The 24,054-nt window shown below is 34.5% G+C and overlaps 1 protein-coding gene across 14 annotated transcripts in view; it reads right to left on the bottom strand.

Annotated features, from left to right (window-relative positions):
* Nucleotides 1-22,519, bottom strand: part of LOC128987570 (PDZ and LIM domain protein 3) — an 80,351-nt gene extending 57,832 nt beyond the window's left edge. For 4 of the 14 annotated variants that reach the window (XM_054408480.1, XM_054408481.1, XM_054408482.1 and 1 more), the window contains exons 1-3: nucleotides 22,406-22,519; nucleotides 19,303-19,419; nucleotides 18,291-18,428 (exon numbers count right to left, since the gene is read on the bottom strand). In XM_054408480.1, coding sequence (XP_054264455.1) covers nucleotides 18,291-18,428; nucleotides 19,303-19,419; nucleotides 22,406-22,465 — 315 coding nt within the window. In that variant the 5' untranslated portion in view covers nucleotides 22,466-22,519. Of the gene's footprint in view, nucleotides 1-4,756; nucleotides 4,947-6,548; nucleotides 6,635-7,391; nucleotides 7,427-9,281; nucleotides 9,384-9,407; nucleotides 9,542-18,290; nucleotides 18,429-19,302; nucleotides 19,420-22,405 lie in introns of those variants that run through there. The other 10 variants (XM_054408484.1, XM_054408485.1, XM_054408489.1 and 7 more) reach the window with 10 other exon arrangements.
* Nucleotides 22,520-24,054: the final 1,535 nt, after the last annotated feature.

The following is a 24,054-nucleotide window of genomic DNA, read 5'->3' as shown; positions in this document are numbered from 1 at the left end:
CAGCCACCTTAGCGGAGCTATTTATGCAAAATTTCGAGGAGCAACATATATTATCAGATAACAACCCCTATTTCAACAAAATCAAATTTTATGCTCGATATGTTGATGATGCCTTCATCGTACTAAATGCTAACCAAAGACAGGCAAATAATTTCTTAACACACGTCAACAAAACACACAATACCATCAAATTTAAAATGGAAACTGAACTAAACCATTCTATAAGCTTTCTTGACATAACAGTCACTAAAACCCAAAACCAAACAGTTAAAATTGGAATTTTCAGGAAACCAACACAAACAGATCTAGTTATACCAGCAGAATCCAACCATCCTTACAACCAAAAAATGGCAGCTTTTAGATCACTAACATATAGACTTCTCAACTACAATCTCGACCAAAATGAGTATGAAAAAGAAAAGGAAATTATAAAAACAATAGCATCAAATAACGGTTACAATCCAACAATCGTAGAAACTATGATCTGCAAAACCCGAAAGAAAATTAAATCCAATACACAAAATGAACCTTCAAATCAGTCAAACCCGGAAAACCAAAATCAGAAATACGTAGCTATCAAATACACTGATAAAACAACAGAAAAAATAGGAAAAATCTTTAATAAAGTAGGCTACACACCAGCATACAAAGTCAAAACCAATCCGGTGCCCATTTACAAACAGGAAGCCAACAAAGATAACCCAGATAATGAGAGAGGAGTTTATAAAATTACATGTGCGCCCCCCTGCAATAAACAATATATCGGCTACACAAACAGAACTTTCAGCAAAAGATTCAAAGAACACAACACTCAACATCATACCAACCCTAGCTCAATAGTAGCCAAACACCTGAAAGAAAATCATGGCCACAAAATTATTTATCCTGAGTCATTACAGATCCTCCACAAAACCAACTCCAAATCTACTGCAATAGTCAAAGAAAGTTACGAAATTTATAAGCAAATTAACACTAACCCTGACACCCTCCTAAATAAGAAAGAGGACTACCATAATTCCATTTTGTTTAACCTCATTCAAAACATAGAGGAAACCCAACGATCTGGCAACACCACACTAAAATGGCAACAGCGCAAAAGTGAAAGCGACCATCCCTTACAAACAATGACTACACCCCCTGATCGTAACACTGTCACTGTCAACCACTCAGATCCAGTACAAGTCCATCACGTCAACAGTGCGGATGCGGAACGAAATGTACCCCGTCGCTCGTGTCGCCGCCGGGCAACCGCGACCGCGAATGTGACCGGTTAGTGACTGGAAAATATATTGTAAATATGTACATAGTAACAGTAGTGTTTAAGAAGATACTCTATGAAGATGCCGCACTGAGCGGCGAAATGCGCATCGAGTGTTAATCGAGTGTTAACTACAAGACCTTCAGGCAAAATAGGTAAATAATTACTGTCTTACTATTATTTCCTATTCAAATGTCTTTAAATAAAACCGAGAGCCTTGGGTGTAAAATAATCTGATTAATGTTGCAACGTTGGATACATTTGTTACATCTTTGTATGCAATACGGTATGCGGTTTTAATTTGGTTTCTCCCAAAGCTTAAAAATCTTTTCTCTGTGATAGCTAATAGTTGATATAACCATGAAATTTAACTCAAGTAAAATTAGACTAAAATCTCACAGAAATTGATAACTTATAATTATAATTAATTCTAATAGGGCGATTGTACATACATTATAAAATTTTATTTCTCTCATTTTGTACTACGCCACATTTATTGATTGTAATTTATATCAAATAATTATCATTTTAGCACTCACAGATCTATTTTTATCTTAAATTGCAAACGTGAGCCAATTTGCACTTGCAAAAAGAACTTAATAATTCATTTTTTTTATGATGTGAGTAATGAAATAACTCTAAAATACTAGTCTACTTCAAATAATACGGGTGTAGAGAGGTTGTTAGAAAATGGCAAGTATTTACCAGTGTAATTTACAAGAGTAAAACTTTATGAAACACATTGCTGTCTACACTAGTAAAAACCACTAGTAATACTAGTCCCTACACTAGTAACTAGTATTTTACACTAGTAGGTTTTTGAAACGTAGACTTGTAAAATACACTAGTATTACTAGTCTATGGACTAGTAAATACTAGACTAGTAGTTTTATGAAACAGGGCCCCTGTCGATTTAGACTGGACGTGGGTTGATGAACTCATCAAGTATACAAACAAACCTCAGCTTCCTACGATATCCGATACGATAATAGTCTATGATTAGCCTATATTTTACACCCGGTATTTTGGATACGAATTGGTATAAGTTAAATTATTTCTGGTAGAATGATTTGTTTGAGCAATCTATAGAGTTTAAGATCAATGTGGAAAACTAATTTGAGTATTAAAAGTACCTTGGGGACCGAGCCATGGCTCGGTGTAGTTTAATTTGATTGTAAAAGCAATATAAAGGAAACTGACGTTTTATTTACAACTAGTTTTGGCTTTTATTATTTAAGTTTCAGTGGATTTCAATTTATTATGATGGAAGTTTTTACCTGACAATCCTCAAGATATTAATTTATTTTACAGTCGATGAAAGGTTCGGATGAAGGCTCGTTCATAATAGCCTATACTTGCATAAACACTGTTTTGACAGTTTTAAAAATTAAAACATCTTATTACTTTGGGGGGTTAAATAGTCAGTATTTGATCGGAAATTGGAACTATTTTCACCTATATCGAGTTATCTTCAGTGATCTCTTTGCTCAATAGTAACAACTGATGTTTTCCTTTCGTACTGTATTTTGTAATTTGCTAGTATACTGTGGGTGGATGGCTTATTATGAACACATGTTACAGGTTACTGTACAAGTCTTTTGTTTACTTTTTCATTGTTATTTTGTTCAACCAACATGGTTACTTAGCAACCCATAACGAAAATGTTAAAAAGCTTTTACTTTTAATTTCATTTTTTACTTAATTAGAGTTTTGTTGGCAGTTTTAACTGCATTATACACGTTAGGCCAGAAATTAATTATTTACAACATATAAAGGAAATCGTCGAAGCCGTTTTCGAGATCTTTTTGCAAGCAAGCATACAAACAAACATTGCTCATATAAGAGTATAGGATAGGATGTGTAAACATATCTATATGTGGCTAGATAAATGAAAGCGATTCACAAATATCCGAGCCAAGTGAGTGATTATGGTTAGGCTGCATACATTTGTTTTACCCAGCTAGCTATAGTAATCTATTAAGGCCGGTATTAACCTATCATAGTTCTATGACATATATCTATATCCATATGTCTTTGATGAAACTATTACATTGTAATGGACCAACTAAAGGGTGTCCCAATAAGAACGCCGGATTTGAAATGTTAACAAACCATATATTTTCTCGCTAAATTTACAATATGAAACATGAATCTTAAAGCATAATATCTCCGATTAGTAATTGAGTATTATGTCTTGTAAGTGCCAACCTGCTGAATACTGACAAGCTCGACATCTCTTGACAAAGTTTTCCATCACTTTTTCACACACTTCCTGTTGAATTCCATTAATGGCACGAATCATTTCCTCCTTCAAGTCTTGGATTGTTTGAGGGTTATTGGCGAAAACAAGCGACTTTAAATATCCCCAGTATAGAACTGAGCCAATTTATTCGAACTTATAAACCAATCTTCGGACAGATGGATCATTTGGTGCATTGTCCCGGCCGTAAATAGTGCGCAGCTTCCGTACTTGTAGTGCACTTTAACTATGACCACGCGTTGTTACGTCGTGTAGCGATTCATGACTACAAATGGGACCTAATACGGGTGACATCGCTGATAATTTGGGAATTCCTATTGAAATACAGATAAGGATAAGACGCTCCTCAAATCCGGCGTTCTTACTGGGACACCCTTTATTATAATAGTTTTGAACTATAATAATATGTTCTCTTACAGAGAACACATGATCATACAGGGGATGTATTGAATTTATATTAAATTGCATTCCATAAGAGAATTATATAAAAATGTACCTATAAAATCTTCTGGACCAAAAAAGTATGTAATCTTCTTTTAACCAATTAAAAATTGTTACCGGGAGACCTCGGCTTAATTATTTCACCCATTCGTGGTTATAGCCGATAATTATCAAAGTAAAATAATAGCATTAGAAGTCCTAACGATTAATATCGGATCAGTTCGTTTTACATTCTTCTATTGTACTAAATGTGAAATAAAATGTAAAAATGTAACCTATTTTAGCTGAAAATAGTTAATGAAAACTGTAGGAATTAAACTACCCAAAAATTTTAGTGACGGACCTTGTAGGAAATGAACAAGGAACTATCAGATTTTAAGTCCATCATACGTAAGTCCAAGTGGCATGGGGATTCGAATACCTGACTCTAAAATAGACGTAGAAAAATAACTTAAAATAATTGAATAATGTTTATCCAAACCATAGACAAAAGACAAAAAGAATTAAATACAGACGCAGTGGTGCTGCGGTTACTATGGTTAACATAGGTTCTGGCGCACACCGCTGAGAGCGCCGTTCAGTTACGTGGCGCTAACGCAGTAACTACATGGCACTCCCAGCGGTGTGCGCCAGTACCAATGGTAATTGCAGAACAGCGGACTGTCTATATTTAATTATTTTGTCTATATCCAAACTAAGGAACCAGCTGGTCTTAGCCAAGCTACAAACTTTAATTATTTATCCAAACTAAGGAACCGGCTGTTCCTAGTCAAGCTACAAACTTTCTATAAACTCACCTTTGTTACTACGAGTGGAGAGCCTTGGTCACAGCCGCCAGCGATACTTATTCCCCATGGACTATGGGAGTTCTTTTTGTTTATGGTGACCGTAAATGTGCGAAGGTGCGAGTCCCCCATACTCCTGCACGCACACACCTTATCACCTTATTCGCCTTATCAGCTTTTCAACATTGTAATATTATATACCCTAAAGGATGATCATACGACAGTACTGACTTTAAAATTATTATTTGATTGTCATGCATACTATCAATCTCTATAATTCTCTATTACATTCTCTCGACATTATATTAAACACCTCATTGGCTTATCAAATCACCCTCCCAAATAACCACATGAGTTTATTTTCTTGCTAACAATTGCAATTGCTTATTAAATATCCTTTGAAATAAAAAAATATTTTCTTAATATATGTAAATGTATTTTTGTCTGAAGTTTTTTGTCAATCACTTTTTACACGTTCTCTTCTATTCATCGCACACCCTCTCGTTTTGTCACATACAACACGCCATTCATATTAGCAAACATCAACTTATCATTCTACCAATTACTCACGCAACTTTATAAGCTGGCCACATACTCACATAATGACAAAACTTTACAAGCAAACCACACACATTCCTAGTTTATCACGAAAATGTATACGCTAACCAAACATTCTCCTTGTTTTTGTCATCACTGTATAAGCCAACCAAATACTGTCCTAGTCTGTCACAAAAAGTTATAAGCTAACCAAACACTCTCCTAGTTTATCACATCACTTCATAAGCTAACCAAACACTCTCCTAGTTTACCACAAAACTTTATAAGCTAACCAAACACTCTCCTAGTTTATCACATCACTTTATAAGCTAACCAAACACTCTCCTAGTTTATCACATCACTTCATAAGCTAACCAAACACTCTCCTAGTTTATCACATCACTTTATAAGCTAACCAAACACTCTCCTAGTTTACCACAAAACTTTATAAGCTAACTAAACACTCCTAGTTTATCACATCACTTTATAAGCTAACCAAACACTCTCCTAGTTTATCACATCACTTTATAAGCTAACCAAACACTCTCCTAGTTTACCACAAAACTTTATAAGCTAACTAAACACTCCTAGTTTATCACATCACTTTATAAGCTAACCAAACACTCTCCTAGTTTATCACATCACTTTATAACTTAACCAAACACTCTCCTAGTTTATCACATCACTTTATAAACTAACCAAACACTCTCCTAGGTTATCACAAAACTTTATAAGCTAACCAAACACCCTCCTAGGTTATCAGAAAACTTAAGCTAACGAAACACTCTCCTAGTTTATCACATCACTTTATAAGCTAACCAAACACTCTCTTAGTTTATCACATCACTTTATAACTTAACCAAACACTCTCCTAGTTTATCACATCACTTTATAAACTAACCAAACACTCTCCTAGGTTATCACAAAACTTTATAAGCTAACCAAACACCCTCCTAGGTTATCAGAAAACTTAAGCTAACGAAACACTCTCCTAGTTTATCACATCACTTTATAAACTAACCAAACACTCTCCTAGGTTATCACAAAACTTTATAAGCTAACCAAACACCCTCCTAGGTTATCAGAAAACTTAAGCTAACGAAACACTCTCCTAGTTTATCACAAAACTTTATAAGCTAAAAAACACTCTCCTAGTTTATCACAAAACTTTATAAGCTAACCAACCCCTCTCCTAGTTTATCACAAAACTTTATAAGCTAACGACAAGCCCTCTTAGTTTATCACGTATTTTTTATTTACCACACACCTCATCTGCTAATCATACGCGTCCCACCTGTCAAATGTCTACTTTTTGGCATGTGATGAAAACCACTTGCAAAACAACCTCTGTTGGCAAAGCGCCTGCAAAGCCGACAAATCAGATGATGAATGCGTCACAACATTAAAAGGTGCGATTCGTTAATTTAAGGTAGTAGGGTACTACATCCCTGCGTGAGTTTTAATACAATATCAGGTTTTAGATTTTGTTGTACAGTTTGAAGTCAAACTCATACGGAAAATAGTTAGAATCATCTATCATAATGGGGAAACAGAATAATCAAAGGCTTTCTCCAAATATTCCGTATACACGCTGGGCAGATATTAAACTAGTCGGATGAATCTGTAACAACACGTTTTCCTTCCATGTAGGATACAGTATAAATTTAAATAATTTTGAAGAAAATTTATCATCCTAAGAGTGAGTAATTAGTCATAATAATCATCTTCAAACTTCATCTATTAATGCCATAAGCTCTAGATTTTGCTAAACAAAAATGTGGCAAATGCTGCTTAAATTATATACGTAATTTAATGGGCATTTTTAGTGGTCACATGCGAGCAATTTTATTATTCTTTCTATAATATAATTAAATACGAGCATTTCGCTTATAGATTTCAGTTCAATTGAATTATCAAAAAATGTTAGATTTTTTCTCCTTGTTTATTCATTATTTCATTTAAACTTTAGATAGTGTTTAATGGTTTTGAATTGTAGTCTACCGTACTTGTATCGAGAAAATTTATTTTAACACTGTAACATTTAAAATTGGAAATAAACAAACTATACTGTATTTCTGAATGAACTATTACATGTAAACAGTATTGTTACTTGATATGCGGCAAATACATCAATCGTTCCCGCGGATTTCCTGATTACCCGCCAGAATGTTCGCAAGGTGGTCGGTAGCGGGTTGTGTAACTCCACCACGCGATCAAGTTCGCGGGCTTGTGGCCAAAGCCCATTTAATTCTGGCTCTTATGACCTTCCTACAGCACCGAGTGTACCTACCCTGGCGTACAACAATTAACTGACGTGACTGTACTTTGTATGACCACTGTGTCTTAACAGTTAGAAAATTGTGAAACTAATAATGAGTGTTGAAGTAAGAAGAATTCAAAATGTTAGGTTACATAAACTACAATTAGATGTAAAAATGTAATAGAATACGAGACTTTAATTAAATTTTGCTTGAGAGTGTAAATTATTATAGGGTCTAAGATTAAGGAATAAATTAAAATCATACATATAGTGGTTGGTTAACAAAATTGGCAATTGGTATTTTGTTTCTTCGCGATACAAAATACAGTTTTACTTTTCCTAATTTTTTACTAAATGAGGTTGAACCTTACACATAGATTCAGTACTTGACAAATTATGCTAAGCTGTTATTAAAATTTGATGGAATTTTAATACTTATAAGAAAAGATTGATAGGTAAAGAATAATAGACAATGTTTTCTTGTGAAACAAAAGAGAAAAACACTGGAAACATGTTCGATTGTTTAATTGAGAATCTGCTTTAACCTGAAAATGACAAGGCACCTTTGGAAAATAATGGAATAGTTTTAAGTATTTGCATATTTGATTACTCAAATAACTGTTGAAATAATGAATACACCTTTTACAAATTCTAAGACTTTATTTGAATGATAACCAACATTACAGAACAACACAAATAAACAAGCTAAATTTGCCTAGAAACCAGGACAGCTGATCAAAGTGTAATATCAAGGATATTTAAAATCGTCACATCTTATTCTATTGATTTTCTCAATCTAGAGACTAAAGCCATAACACTTGAGACGGTTTGCTTCATGCGGCTGCATGAATATACTATGTTAATTATGACCTAGAGAAATTACGTTTCAACACCTATTCTGTCTGTAACGAAATCTAACTCTCAGGCTGAAGAGGGGTTGGTTCTTAAAATTATAGATGTTAAAAAAGATGTTAAAAATATAGAATATTGCCAGTCATCAATTGAGTTAACTTGATTCAAATCTGGACCGTTATTGCATGTGTATTCCATGAAACTAAATCAAGACTGTGTCTAGACTTCTTAAAATAAAAACCGTAATATAACAAATGATAGTTCAACGAATCTTTTACTAATAATTGTAAAAACTGTAACAGTACTATCTTTTAATTTATATCTAATCCGGCGTATCGTTCAATTGTGAAGCAAATTCACTCTTAGGATGATTAATTTATGTTCAAAAATATACTTTCACACTAACAATATTTCGTTTAATTTGCTCAGTACAGAAGGTACCGGAAGCAACTAGAACACTATGGCGAGTTAAATTGTCGTTCTATTTGTCAAAGTTTGATATACTAGTCTGCATATTAAATTAAACAAATCAAAGAAAAGCCTTACAGACGACCAAAGCATATGGAGAATAACGTTACATATAATCAGATATGATAGGATTAAGATAATTAAACCTACAGAGCAATATAAATGTGAAATTACGTCAAGAAAACAAATCAGTATACAAATTATTAGTAAATACACAAATCTGCCACGATTTAGCATCATTGATTGATCAAAAGACTAAAGTCAAATATATAAAAACAAACATAAGTCCTAACTCTATCCCAAATTTGCTGCTTTTGTCAACTCTTCTTTGGTACAATTTAGAATAGTTTCTTCAGCACGTAAATTTAACAACAAAAACTTAAGGTTGCACAATCCAAATTCATCAAAACTAAACGATACCCATAAAACAGCCATTTGACCAATCATCCACAAAACACAGGACTCAAACGCATAGAGAATGTAACTGATAAGAACCACTGATAAGATAATGATCAGATCCAAGGCTGATAAGGTGATAAGGCTTACGATAAACTAGAGGGACTTTTCGCTCATGACGTAATCGGATCACTCACTCCCGACCACGATAAACAGAGCACTGAGCCACGGCGAGGTTGAATATAGCGCCGAGAGAGCTCGCTACAATCAGAACACGGCACACAATGGTCGAAATCGAGCGTGGAACTCACGTTGTTGATCGAAATCGATCATGACGTATTGTCGGTATATTTTTCCAAATGTGTTTTGATTCGAATAAATTTACCTCATGTGGTTTTTTATTTTCACCTAAAATAAATTTTGACTTAAGATGATTTTTGTAGCTGAAGCAAATAATTTTTCTTTTTTCAAATAAACATGAGCCACTCACCAAGTTAGTTGTAAATTATCCCTACTATGATAGCTTTTCTATGAAGATAAAGATGCTATATTTAATCGTTTACAGCAAGTTGTCCTCTCACCGGCTTGTTTAAACAGTTAGTGTAATCAACAGACATCGTTGACAAAAACACGGTGTTATATGTATTTTTAGTATTTATGTACAAGGTACAATTTTTACTATGGATGCTGAACTTTTCATTCCTATTTTAAAGCTCTAACCAGTTTTTGAATAAATTGAATGTACGGCCTAATTGAATTAATCCGTTAAGTATGTCAATAACTTTAACACTACAGCATTTATTAATTCCCCCGCAGCAAACCTGCAGACTAACCGAATTTCCATCTACCTGGCTGAAATCCCACTAAATTATTCCCTTATAAATGTCAGATTTATTTCCTATTTAAATATCATTAATTTTAATGAGTACTTAGGTTTGCTGCTACTTGGAAGAAAATAGGGGGTTTTTATTGAAATATTGAAAACAAAATTTCAAAACTTCATTAAAATATGTCCATAGACAAGGAAGCTACAACTAACATTTAATGTATACTTCATAAAAATAGCATGGTAATTTTAAATTTACACTTTTTGGCGATTTTTTTCTGTAATCGTTAGGCTTAAAACAATGATTCAATAAACAAAATTATTTATTTTTAGCTCTACAAAATGGTTGGAAAGAACTTGCAAAATGTTTTCAGGTTGAAAAATGAGAAAACCCCCATTTTACCCCATAAACCCACCATAAACCCCTGTTCCCATAGTCCGGTCATGCTGGTTCGCGAACTAGTTCGAATAAATTTAGATTTACACGTTTATACCAAATTTCATCAAAATCGGATCATTTTTGCTCGAGTTATCGTGCAAAAGACACATAAATAAATATGTATATGAATTTGGACGGATGGTGTTTTTGGCCTCTAGGGACTTCAAAACGAAGAAGTAAATCGGTCCCTGGTCCAGGTCTTACCATGAGACCTACGGTAATAGCTTATTCCCTATATGGGAAATTCGCTAAAGCGAAAGGAGATTAAAACAATTTGATAGTAGCGATCTCTGTAAGCGGCTTATTTAACTTGATTCAATGTGAAAGAAATCTTTGTTAAGTTTGGTCCATACTGTATATGAGGAATTTATACTTCAGAATTCAATATTGTATGGTATAGGCCTAATGTAGATAATAATAACTTCAATACTCCTTTCTTTGGGAAACTATCATTCCAAAACAATTACAATCAAAAGTATTCCCTTGATTTTCTCTTGGTATTGAATCGGTTCAGCCATAAACAGTCAAAATTGGAGGTAACAGTAGATCTTGATTTTTCTGGGATCACGTCTATTACGCTATCTGCTGGAACGAGTGTGTTACCTAATTAATTATATAACCTGCATCGGTTGATTGATCTGCCCTTTGATTTACCTATATGTGAATTTCAAGAAGACACCTAAATAAAAACTGTTGGATCAAAGCTCTTCCAATTAGCTTCCTATAAATTAACGTTAACTTTGATTCCATTGTTTGTTTTCACACTAATCAATAAACATGGTTTATCTTTACAACTTACCTTAATCTGAGACCCCATAATGTCTTTCCATATGTTAACGGTTTAATTCGCCGATAGACTGCATGGTGTGATATCTTGATTAGCTTTCTATTGCAAGGTTCATGTATAGATTGTTAGATTTCCTTTCTATTTATTACATTCCTTATACAGAATGGCTGAAAAGTAACTTGCACCCCTCTTAACTTTTCAACTATTTGAGATATTTAAAATCGGTTTGCGGCAACCTTTTTAGAAATGAGGGGCTACAATAATGATGGCTAATTTTGAAAATTTTGCCCTAAAGGGTAGCGGGGGTAGGGAGTAGCTCAAAATGTTTAAATGGCAAGTGTAGTGGAATTTAGTATCATTTTATAGGTTTTGACAAAACCAAACAATTGACATAAAGAAAACTAATTACGGACTACTAATAACAAAATGGCGCCCTAAAACGTTTCAAATCCAAATAACCATGAGGGGGCTGAAAATTAACTTGCACCACTTTTAAACATTTTGAGATATATGAAATCGGTTTGCAGCAACCTGTTTAGATATGAGGGGCTACAATAATGATGGTTGATTTTGAAAATGTTGCCCTTAGGGGTAGTGGGGGTAGCTTAAAATTGTCAAATAGGAAGTATGGTCGAGTTTCGTATCATTTTACAGGTCTTGACAAAACTGAACAATAAACATAAGGAAAATAGAAATCGGACAACTAATAACAAAAACGGTTAAACAGATAAAAATCATTAAGACAATGGTTATTAAAAGTAATTTTTAAAACTAAATTTTCAAAACTAACCATAATTAATTATTGTTGCCCCTCATTTTTAAGAAGGTTGCCGCAAACCGATTTCAAATATCTAAAAAGGCTTAAAAGTTAAGGGGGGTGCAAGTTACTTTTCAGCCACCCTGTACTGTATATACACACTCAGCTTTTAGCCTAAAGGATGAGTGATTGAAGTAAATGTTATTTCAAGATATTGTCTACATTTTTCCAGACACAAAGCAAGCATAATTTTATATTATACTGTAAGCTCGTGCAGTGGAAAGTTGAAGAGATCGTAGCAGAAGCTGTTAAATATATTAGTAAAAGCAAATCAATTTCTTGTAATGTTAAATGTCATTAATTTTGTTATTTAATAGGACTTTAAAAAAAAACACTAAATTTCTCACAGGATAATAACAACCATGGTGCATTTTGTTTTAGAAAATGCATGTTTTTTATCAACATCATATTAAACATTTTTATTAAATGTTGATAGGTAATTTTTTTATCAATAGAAAAACTAGTTATTTTAACAGTTGTTATTTTATTTTTAGTTGTATAATTTCATTATTTGAAAGTTATTGATTGTCAACAACAGTTTGTTAAAATTAATTACTGTAATATATAGCAAACACGTAACTTTTTTATAGAATGCACTGCATGTATTCTAATGTATCTACATTTAAATGCCCTCAACGGATTAACATACTCTATTTTTAATGTTATGGTTGGTATATGGAAGACTTCTATCAGTTTTACCTTTTTATAATTCGGGTTAAGGGTTAAAAAATAACAGAATATCTAAAAACTGTTTTATTTTATCACAATTCTATCTATGATCACAAACCAAAAAAAGATAAAAGTCTACGAAAATTAGCCAAACACTTCTTTAACTGCTTATTTAAAGCTGAGACGACTTCATGACCCGTCTTAGGATATCCCAATTCTACTTCTAAAACAAAACAAGTTTTACTTCATTAATTTCCTTAACAAAATGAAATTAAGTATCTTCAACAGTTACTAGCATTACGTTTAGAAGTCTGTATTTCTATCCAATTTATTTGTGTGATTTATGTTTTAATTTTTTTTTTCGTTTTATTTGGTAATTTAGTTGCAACAACTGATAACGACTACTTTCTGTAACGATAGTTTAAAAAGTTATATCAGGATCTTAGTGCTATGACTGTTAATGGTAAACAATATTATCTTATTTATGAAAAAGGTTTTTAAAAGATCATTTGAATTTAAAAAAATGATGTATTTAGTTTGAACCGCTGTGAATGTTTGTGTTAGATGATTAGAGAAGCTTCAATGAATTATTTGTGTTAGGCTGAGCAAATACTGGATTACTGAAGATGAACTTCTATTAATCCATAAAGAAAATTAAGAGTTATAAAGAAAAGATGCATTGTATTATTCTGCAATGAAAGTTTTGTATACCTTACACTCTGGGAGCTACGTCAGTGGTCTGTCTGGTAATTATCTCCCAAAAAAAAACACTGCCTTATCATCATAGTAATTTATATTCCCCAAACCAACTGTCTTATCACCGTAGTAATTTATCTTCCTCCAAACCCACTGTATCTTACCACAATGTCCCCATGGTAATTTATATCCCCACAAACCCACCGTCTCTTATCACAATGTCTCTTATCTCAATGTCCCCATGATAATTTATCTTCACACAAACCCAGTGCCTCTTATCACAATGTCCCCATGGTAATTTATATCCCCACAAACCCACCGTCTCTTATCACAATGTCTCTTATCTCAATGTCCCCATGATAATTTATCTTCACACAAACCCAGTGCCTCTTATCACAATGTCCCCATGGTAATTCATATTCCCACAAACCCACTGTATTTTATCACAATGTCCCCATGGCAATCCATATTCCCACAAACGCACTGCCCCTCATCACAATCTCCCCATGGTAATTTATTTTCCCACAAACCCACTGTCTCTTATCACAATGTCCCCATGGTAATTTATTTTCCCACAAACCCACTGTCTGTTATCATCATATCTCTATACTCTTTGGTAATTCCTCTTCCTACAAACTTATTGCCCCTTATCAGCCAGTGATAAGGAAGGGCGGTCGCGCGGCTGGCAGTCGCTCGCCATTGGCAAAGCACGAGGAATGTGCCAGAATTAGCACCAGCTCCGGTTGGGTATCGTCTTTGCAAAAACATTCGCTCTCACATAAATCTTGACCACTCTTCCGCTGCGGAAGTAAACCAAGGGTTGTGAACTGGTAGTATAAGTGACAAATCACTCGTGTCGTGTCTGGTAAAATGTGGATGTTCCCAGACTGCGGTTAGGAGGGGTTCCCCTTGATTTTATGACGGGTTGCTTTAGGTTTACCGGTGTTCTGCAGGTTTTGAGAGGTTTGAAACTACTTGTTTTGGTATATAGGGTTTGAACTCTTAGAGTTCTAAAACTTACAGAATTGAGTTGAAACAACCAAAGGTTGTAATTTATAGCGTGATAGTATGTGTTGTAGTAGTATTGTAACAACACAGTTTGTTCTCGAGCATAATAGTATATTACGTTACTAGTCCTGAAAACAGGTGTTTACCGGACGAGTGTAGTTGTTCTCGTGCGAGACGAAGTCGAGTACGGGATTACCATACGAGTCCGGTAAACACATTTTGGACGAGTAACGTACGATATTTTTCGCCATACTACTAAATACGTACAAATGATTACCACCTACTAAGGGACAAACAATCACTAGTCATAACCTCTAAGAGAGGCTATGTTTTTGTTTATGAACATTAACTAACCACTCTCACTCATTGTCAAATGCAGTCAAATGTATATAATCAGCTGGTTGGTGTCCGGTAAAACTCATTACAGTACAGTAGTACGTAATGAAACCCCATTTGATTAAGTTGACGGCAAACAGCTGTTTTCTGCACTAAATCCTTGCGTGGAAAGTTTGTTGAAACAGTGTAGAGTGGCGTAATAGTATATTACGTTACTAGTCCTGGAAATAAGTGTTTACCGGACGAGTGTGGTCGTTCCCGTATATAACAATATTATCTTATTGAAATATACAATAATATTGTTATATTATTATGTGCGAGACGTATCCGAGTACGGGATTACCATACGAGTCCGATACACACATTTTGGACGAGTGACGTACGATAGTTTAAGCCATACTACTTAATCCGTACAAATCCTTATACAGGGTGTTGAAAATGTCTGGAACCAACATTATATCTGGTGAGTGGTTAAAGAAAAACAACTGATATTTTGTATACGGATATACTATGGTTTTACCTATCTTTTGGTGCCTTATGAAATTTTTTACCACTTATAGGGAACGTCACGTAGAGGATGCAGTAAAAAGTTTTAATGGAAGCCTATGGTAAATGATACATCATTTTAAAGGCCATTTTTTTCTGAGTAAGGAGCCACAAGTTTCATCTCAAAAGGACCACCCTAGCAAAAATGGCGACTGTTTGAAATTTAAAAACCCACTTATAGGGAACGTCCTGTGGAGGATGCAGTAAAAAGTTTTAATGGAAGCCTATGGTAAATGATATATCATTTTAAAGGCCATTTTTTCTGAGTAAGGAGCCACAAGTTTCATCTCAAAAGGACCACCCTAGCAAAAATGGCGACTGTTTGAAATTTAAAATTCAATTATTTTCAAAAACTTCCAACAGTCACCATTTTCGCTAGGGTGGTCCTTTTGAGATGGAACTTGTGGCTCCTTACTCAGAAAAAAATGGCCTTTAAAATGATGTATCATTTACCATAGGCTTCCATTAAAACTTTTTACTGCATCCCCCACAGGACGTTCCCTATAAGTGGTAAAAAATGTCATAAGGCACCAAAAGATAGGTAAAACCATAGTATATCCGTACACAAAATATCAGTTGTATTTCTTTAACCACTCACCAGATATAATGCTGGTTCCAGACATTTTCAACACCCTGTATATTTCCACCAACTAAAGGACTAAAAATCACTAGTCATAAATCTAAGAGAGGTTATGTTTTTGTTTATAACCACTCATTGCCACGCAAATACAGTATAATCAGCTGATTGGTGTCCGGTAAAACTCATTGCAGAACAGTATTACGCAATGAAACCCCATTTGAATAAGCTGGCAGCAAACAGCTGTTTTCTGGACTAAATCCTTGCGTGGCAAGTTCGTCAAAATAATGTAGTGTGGCGTAAAATTATTTAAATCGTTACTGCTTTGGAGAAGTTAAGAATAATTGGATCTGTTACAGTATTACGTACATTAATAATGAATCCTAATGATGATGACAATTCGTCTTAATTCACAAATCAGTTGGAATTCATGTTGTGAGATGTAGTACTCACTCTACCTCGCAGCTCCCACAAACCAACTAAATCTTTACAATCGCACTGGCGAATCGCCGGTTTGTATACAAATCTTCATGTAAAGCTTCTTGTTTTGCCTAGTCTGTAACAAACTGTCTTCAAAGTAACTTTGATACACAATTGAAATCTAGCCTGTCTTTGATTCCAAACATAAAGTGCCATTTATGCTTTTGTAACACACTGAAAGTTAAATGTTACAACCAGTTCATCTTTAGACTTTCACTATAGCGTTTCTTACAAACAATGCTGGTTGTTATATACGTCATGGTTTTTTGTTATTAGTGGAAATTATAATATATCATCCGTAATTCATATTAAATATGTTAAGGTACAGTTCTGTACTCATTTAAAAATCCTAACCAACAATTATAAAAAGTTGGTCATTTACTGGATCGAAACTTTGGATATGACCAGGGAATGACCTTTTAGGTCATTAAGTAGATTTAAACATGAACAAATAACTGTGGGTCGGACAATTTTATCGCTTCCCAATTTCATGACCAACCTATTGTAAACAAAGCTAAATAGTGTGACTATCTTGATAAAGTTTTTTTAACTTATACAATAAATTATCAATAGTACATTAATAAAAATGTGGCAAACTGAAACAATATAAAACAAAAAGTTAATCTTACATGTTAACTGAAAGTCATTTACTGGCATTCCTAGCAAATTAAACATTTTAAAAAGAAAAGTTATATTTTGCATTCACTTGACACAGTTTCTTTATAAATTTTCATTCAAATGGTGTCTTCGAAAGACAAAAGTTAGTCACATACAAAGCTCGACACATATGTAGAGTTAGGTTTAAAAATATAAACTTAAATGTATTTTATCGACTTAAATATATCAATCAATCAATCAATCAATCATTAAGATGGGGACGCCACTTAGGTGCGTATTTTAACCCAAATATGAGTGAAGGATGAGTGTAGAATGGTGTGAGATGATCTGTGTGATATGACCATACTACTGGACCGAATTACACGCGGTTGGTACCAAATGAAAGACATTTTCCTGTAGACGTGCCAAATCCCTTTATAAATTAAAACAAGCTAAAAAATTTGGCAAAAAAATTTATTAAACATTTAAAAAACTTAACATGGGCTTTATGGGTTACCATGTTGGTGACGAAATACCAACAGAATATAAACAGAAAATCAAAACAAATTAAAGAAAATCCAATCACATGTTTTATTTACATCGTAGATTGAAAATAGAAAAGTTTGCACAACACATACTTTTGGCCGAGTTATCGACCACAGGGCGAGCTCTCGTTAATATCCTAATAAAGACCAAAATTTGTATTTCTGATGTTCCATAATTTTTTTTAAAGATAAACAACCCCTTACATTTTGATTACGAACCCATTCAGGAATATTAACTATATATTATCCATACCAAGAATTCATTTATTCATTAATACAAGTTTATTAACTTTCATCGTAAATCTTTCTTGAACTGAATTTACACTGAACTTATTTTTATTTTGTTATAAGTATAATTGAACTAAATAAATAGTGTAACACCGAGCAGATTCGAATAGTGCAATATTGAAGTTTTGTAAAAAAAATGTGTTGAAATGGACATTTAGGAAATACGTGCATACAAAAAATTGAGGAGGAACAAAGTGTATTGATTAAACTTTTGTATGTTTCAGATCTTCCTGTATCCGGTGAACATCTGTTTGAAGGTGAATTTTATAGAGTGTTTAGAACGATTTTATCCGTCTCACTGGATAAAACATGTACACTTTCACGTAAGTGACTTCTCAAGACTCACGTGAACAAAGAAGAGCATGCTTAAGACAACACAATGCTTTATTGACGAAAATACAGGACAAAAACACATGAAGGACCTTCAGCCCAAGATCTACGAAGCCCAAAGACTGTGTTGCGAGTGCGGATAACGCAGGTTTCTCTAAGGGACTAGCAAGAGGACTTATCATAGGTTGACAAGCGTCTTCTGTGGATCTCACGGTGGTTATGGGGTTGTTCTGGAAAAGATGGGGCATTATGGTTAGAGATTAAGAGTAATTAAAAGAAAGTAAGGGAAGATAGTCAATAGAGTAGTATAAGTGTGTACCTTTAGGAGGTAGGCTACCAGTACCACGATCACAGTAGTATGTCTTTGGAAGATGACCACGTCGCTGAACTGATGAAAATGGCTGACGTTATGGTTGCGTCGCAGCGATCTATCTCCGGGTAAGATACAATGAAATTGTTGAATTTTAGGATGTTCCGAAGGTGAATTACTAAAACACATCCCAACGTTGGCCAGTATTTTCACCAGTTCAACGAACAAGATTACAGCAAAAACAGCACCTATTCCTTTGTTTTTGTTACATTGTACCAAGTAACATTTCATGATTCTTTTTGGGATCTCTTCCATGACTTCAGTAAGTAAGCCTATATCACTTTTGTAAAACAATTATTGGCATATGGCAAATTTTTACGTGGTACTAGCTGTGTGTTTTGTTGAAATTTTTTGTTAAGTTTTTAACGGGACTTATTCCGTGAGTCTTTATCTACACTCTACAGGAAATAATTTTAATGTTAATGAAAAGGTTAAAATACCTTAACGCCATCACTGTTGTGTATGTGGGCAACAGTCAACATTGTAAACTTGAGAGTTTGACAATTACCACGTGATAAATTGAATTCAACACTACGGTTTTAAAAACAAGACTTTTGTTGAAACTGAACAACCAAATGATATTGTTAGAAGTCTCTTAGAACATCAAATATCAATTAAAGCTGATACAGTCTGGTCTTATACAAATGCATTTCTCTGTATCCACAGTAATTAGTATAATCCCGATGGGTTAGGTTGGGTTAGTTGAATAAGGTTAGTTTAAGATAGAGATAGACCTTGATTCCGAGGTTAGCGAAGCCAAGAGAATAACTCGCTAAAGCAGAAAGGGCGGGTTTTTCCCCAGGAGGGTTTTGTTGCTGAGGTTGGTCGAAAGTCCTCGACTCACTCGTTCCCTGTAAAAGCGAATGCTGCAGATGTGGTTTGGTAATGTTATGTTATAGTTACTCTACCATGCACAGTCTTCTACTATGTGTGTGTTTTGTAGGAATTATTTAAAAATTCTGACTACAGTGGTAATAATTTTAAGTTGGAAAAAATTAACAAGCTAAACAAAGGAATATCCTTTGACTTTGCTCGTCTGAATCGTTTTAATTTATTTCTGTAGGAATCTCACTGCAAAACAGCTGGTGAGTTCATACTCTAGTAGTTAGAATGTAGAGTCAAACAAAATCCAAATGGCGCAATTACGAACACAAACTGTCATCTTTGCGCCATGCGCCATCTTTATTCTAAGATTGAAGAGAATCGTGCCAACTTGCAATACAGCACTACCAAACACTATTCGTTTCCAACAATGTACAGTAACGTCTGTTTACGCTTAAGTGCCAGGTCTTGTATTCAAAGACCAAAATTAATGCTATCCCCGCAAGGATTAAGACAACATTTTATTTAACTTAAATAGCAACAAATTTGTTAGCTACTTTCATGGAAATCGTAGTAGATGAGTAGCTAAAATATTCCTTTCCAGCACTTATAAAACTAAAGTAGTACATTTGACTATTGATACAACTTCAATAGTCCTTCCAATAGTCAATACTGGTATGCAAACCCGTTAAAAATTTCCGTATTAAATTTTTTTGAAATAAGGTATTGTAATTGTGTTTTGGCACGATATGTATTGCTTCCTCCAAGTTTTAACTAAGCTCAACATCTTCTTGGCAGATAATCGTAAAGATTTCCATTGTTATAATTTTTCTGGCTGTATTACGAAATAGCCAATCACTTTTGCGTTAGTACTTAATTAGGGTGAGATTAGGCCAGGCGCACACAGGCGATTTTGAGTTGCGCAACAGTTGCCCGACTAATCGGGGGACTGTTGCGCAACTCTCTCGGAGACTCTGAAGTCTAGCGACAGTTGAGCTGGAGTGCGCACACAGGCAACTTTTTAGTCGCGGATATAGTCTTGAGACGTGTTGGAAATACATTCGTTACAGCGTTCCGAATGGATTTAAATGATACAGCCGTAGTATATGTGCTTTGTTGCTGAAGTTTCGCGCGCGAAAGAAAAGAGAAGATACTGGGTTCATCCCATATATAGTGAGCGACTTGTGAAAGGACAGTTTCAATGACTTTAAATATAGTCGGCCTCTTCTCAACTTCATCAATTCGCATCCTCATCACGCACACTCATACTTGTAATTTTCTAAAAACTTCACACAACAAGAGAGCAAACACTAGTGACAGTTCTGGCCACGAGTAGTTCAACTCCTGGGGTGAGACTGAGCGACACAGCGACTATTTAGTTGCATGTGTGCGCATCTACACTCGTTTCAATGGATACCAAACCTGGAGCGATAGTCCCGCAACAATTCAGTCGCAGAGCAGTCGCTGGCAAATTGGGTCCGGGAACATCGGTTGCAACAGTTGCGCGACTGTCCCCAGACTGTTTCCTTCGTGTGCGCACTCCAATTTAAAACAATGTTGAACATTTTAGTCGGGCAACTGTTGCGCGACTCAAAATCGCCTGTGTGCGCCTGGCCTTAGACGATCGCTATTTGATTGGTTGGATTTATTTCGCAACAATTGAAAGCTATACCACGCATTTTCATGTTTATGTTCATGTTTTTATTTTATGTTGTACGAATAAACTATAACAATACCGTAAGAAATCGATGTAAGTTTTATACTAAAAATTGTAATATTATATCTTTTGTGAGCTTAACAAAGACTTTTTTATCAGCTGATTTTCCTCAATTACATTGTTGTCTGCTTTAAAGACAAATAAAATGCTTCCACCGCTTTTAAACGACGAAGAGGCGCCACGTCGAGGCATTGTTATACCATTGAATATATATATACCCTATAAGGTATATATTTAATGGTAATACTACGTCGATTACTTTACATAGGAATATTGTATGTACCTTGATGTATGCTGACTTCCTTTAAATTAATCATCAACATACTACTTGCACCATTGACTTGTAAATTGTTTCCAGTATAACATTTGTGACTTATTTTTACAACTCTTTCTTTTATACTTTTATTACTATTAGAAAACTAGTTCAAAACTTCATGTCTAATTGGGTGAGCATGCAAAATAATCGAAATTAGATTTTTGTACAGGTAAAACATAATAAGTTGACTCTATTTAAATATTTATCATAAATATCTGTAATTTATTTCAGATTCCTCTTTAAAATTTAATACAGTTTCTTCCCTCAAGCGAACTGCATTTATAGTTTTGGATAACTTTCCTTCCTCCAAAACCTTCTTAAGTTTAGGCTTATATTAATAAAAACTCTGAATATTGACTTGGTTGAGTGTATTTAGTACCAAGGCATTTTAGTAGACCTACATACAATACAGTATATACCCCCATACAACCGGTTGAGGTACGAACACGCTGAGTAGACATTTGGAAACAATTGACAATGTTTGATCTAGGACAAACAATTTAATAAATTATAATTACTGTAGACCTATACTAATTGACAGCTACATAATATAAGTAACCGGTTTTCTTACAATGGACAGAAATAATATGCATTAATTTTTACAGAACCCTAAACTTAAAAAATTAACTGTCAACTGAAAAAGAAAACAAAACTCCCACTAAATTAATACGTATTTCAATACACACTTAAAAATAGAAGTACCGTCGCATTTGACAATAACAGATCAAACATCATGGAATATAAGAGATATAAGATTCCACTTAGTGTCACATTTATTTCCCAAACAAATTATTACATCCACCGCATATTAGTAGTCCAAAGCCAAAAGATTTACAACACATCTTTAAATAATTCAAATTTAGTAACCACTGACGTCACGTGGGCTCCTAGCCAATGAGAGAGAGGGAGATAGTTGCAAGGGATGATGGGAATGCAGAGGTACCAACACCACTCCAGTCTCCACTGACATAACCTCACTAACCTCTGATACTTGGTACTGGTCGAGGTCTCTAGGCACTTTCCAGAAGGCAGGTCGCTCCATGGTTGAGGCTGTGGATCCACTGTAAATATGAGCTTGCCGTATAAATAAAGTTACAATAATTGGCACTATTGTTGCCGGCCCACTTGCCAAACTCCGTCTATCTTTAGCCCGTCTGGTCTGGAGTCCCGGGCTACGCCCCGACCGCCGACACGAAGATTGGGTAGAGAAACTTTTGGAGCGGAGAGGGAACGGTTGTAAAATATGGTTTGAAGAAAATGTGCCTACGTGGGAAAACTAACACAACGAATATAAATCATGAGGAAAATGCAGCATATTACATGTAGAATAAGGAAGACGATTGCTGTCAATATTTCATTTGTCTGACTCTTATTGACCTAGGCAACAGTTTTCTCCAAGTAGTGATATTGTTTAACGACTTCCGTTCCATATCCTTTATTATTAAAGAGAAAAAATAATCTACTTCCTTTAAGAAGAATTGGGTCATACGTGAAAATATTTTACATGTTTTTTGGATAAAAAATCTTTATTTATGTTGACAATTTAAATTTCTTATTGGATACTGCAATAATTTATTAAAATGTCATATTAACAATAATTTGTAAATTGATAATTCTTCAAAATCAATTTACAAATTATTGTTAATACTGTATGACATTTTTACTGTTTACTCGTATTCTAAACACCACTACTGTTATTTTACCGCACATTCTATATATTTATTTACGTAGTGTAAAATTATTAGTAGGCAGGGTAACATCAAATAAGTTACCTATTTCTTGAACAACTCATTGCAATACGGGGAGATATGCCTATAACGGTCATAGGTAAACTATTTATTGCTATGGGTCACATGAAATTGAAGAATCCAAAATACTCAAGAATGCGTACTGCAAAATGGAATATGTAGTAATAACTCTATTTTTTGTAGTTTTTATTCAGAAGATAAACTATAGTCCACGGTATTGTTGAATGATCATAGTTCTTCATAGTAGGTATTCTGTTTTATGAGGTTTGCAGATTCGTTTAACCTAACTTACCTGTCCACACGGGACTCGGGGCCTGTGATTGGCTTGTGCGTGTGGGGCGTACCAACACAAAGCAAGAGTGAGCCGGTGCAGTGGTACAGCACATACCTGTATAGATAATTAAACCATTTATTGGTGAGCACCGGGATCCGAACCCCAGACATCACTGTTCTGTTAGCCTCACTATACACCAACTCACCAGAATAGTGCAAAGTTAATTAGTATTGTGAGCCCCACCCCCCGTCTCTTGTCCAGCGTTTTGCCACGATGGCAAGTATCCACTGAAGGTTCATAATGAATGTGTCTCTACAGTCAAGTGAAAAAATGTAATATGAAGTATTTTCCGTGAAGTAGATGCACTCCTTTAAACGTCTTGACAAAATAGGATGCATTTTTTTTTTATAAATGTGCTGCTATTTTACTTGTGCAGATTTACCTTTTCAGCAGTTTCACTGATCAACACAGTGGACAAAACCTAAAGTGGCCAATCAGCCAATGATAATAATGAAGAAATAGTATTACAGTACAATTGTAATACTACAGTGTTTCTAAACTGTAAAAGTGGTGTATTATCAGCATTACATATGCATATCAGCTATTACA

Source organism: Macrosteles quadrilineatus, unplaced genomic scaffold, assembly GCF_028750875.1.
Source record: "Macrosteles quadrilineatus isolate MER2022 unplaced genomic scaffold, UCM_ALF_1.0 Scaffold_2__2_contigs__length_208266976, whole genome shotgun sequence".
NCBI lineage: Eukaryota > Metazoa > Arthropoda > Insecta > Hemiptera > Cicadellidae > Macrosteles > Macrosteles quadrilineatus.
The sequence above is the reverse complement of the archived record's forward strand: the minus strand, read 5'-3'. Positions and strand labels throughout refer to the sequence as shown.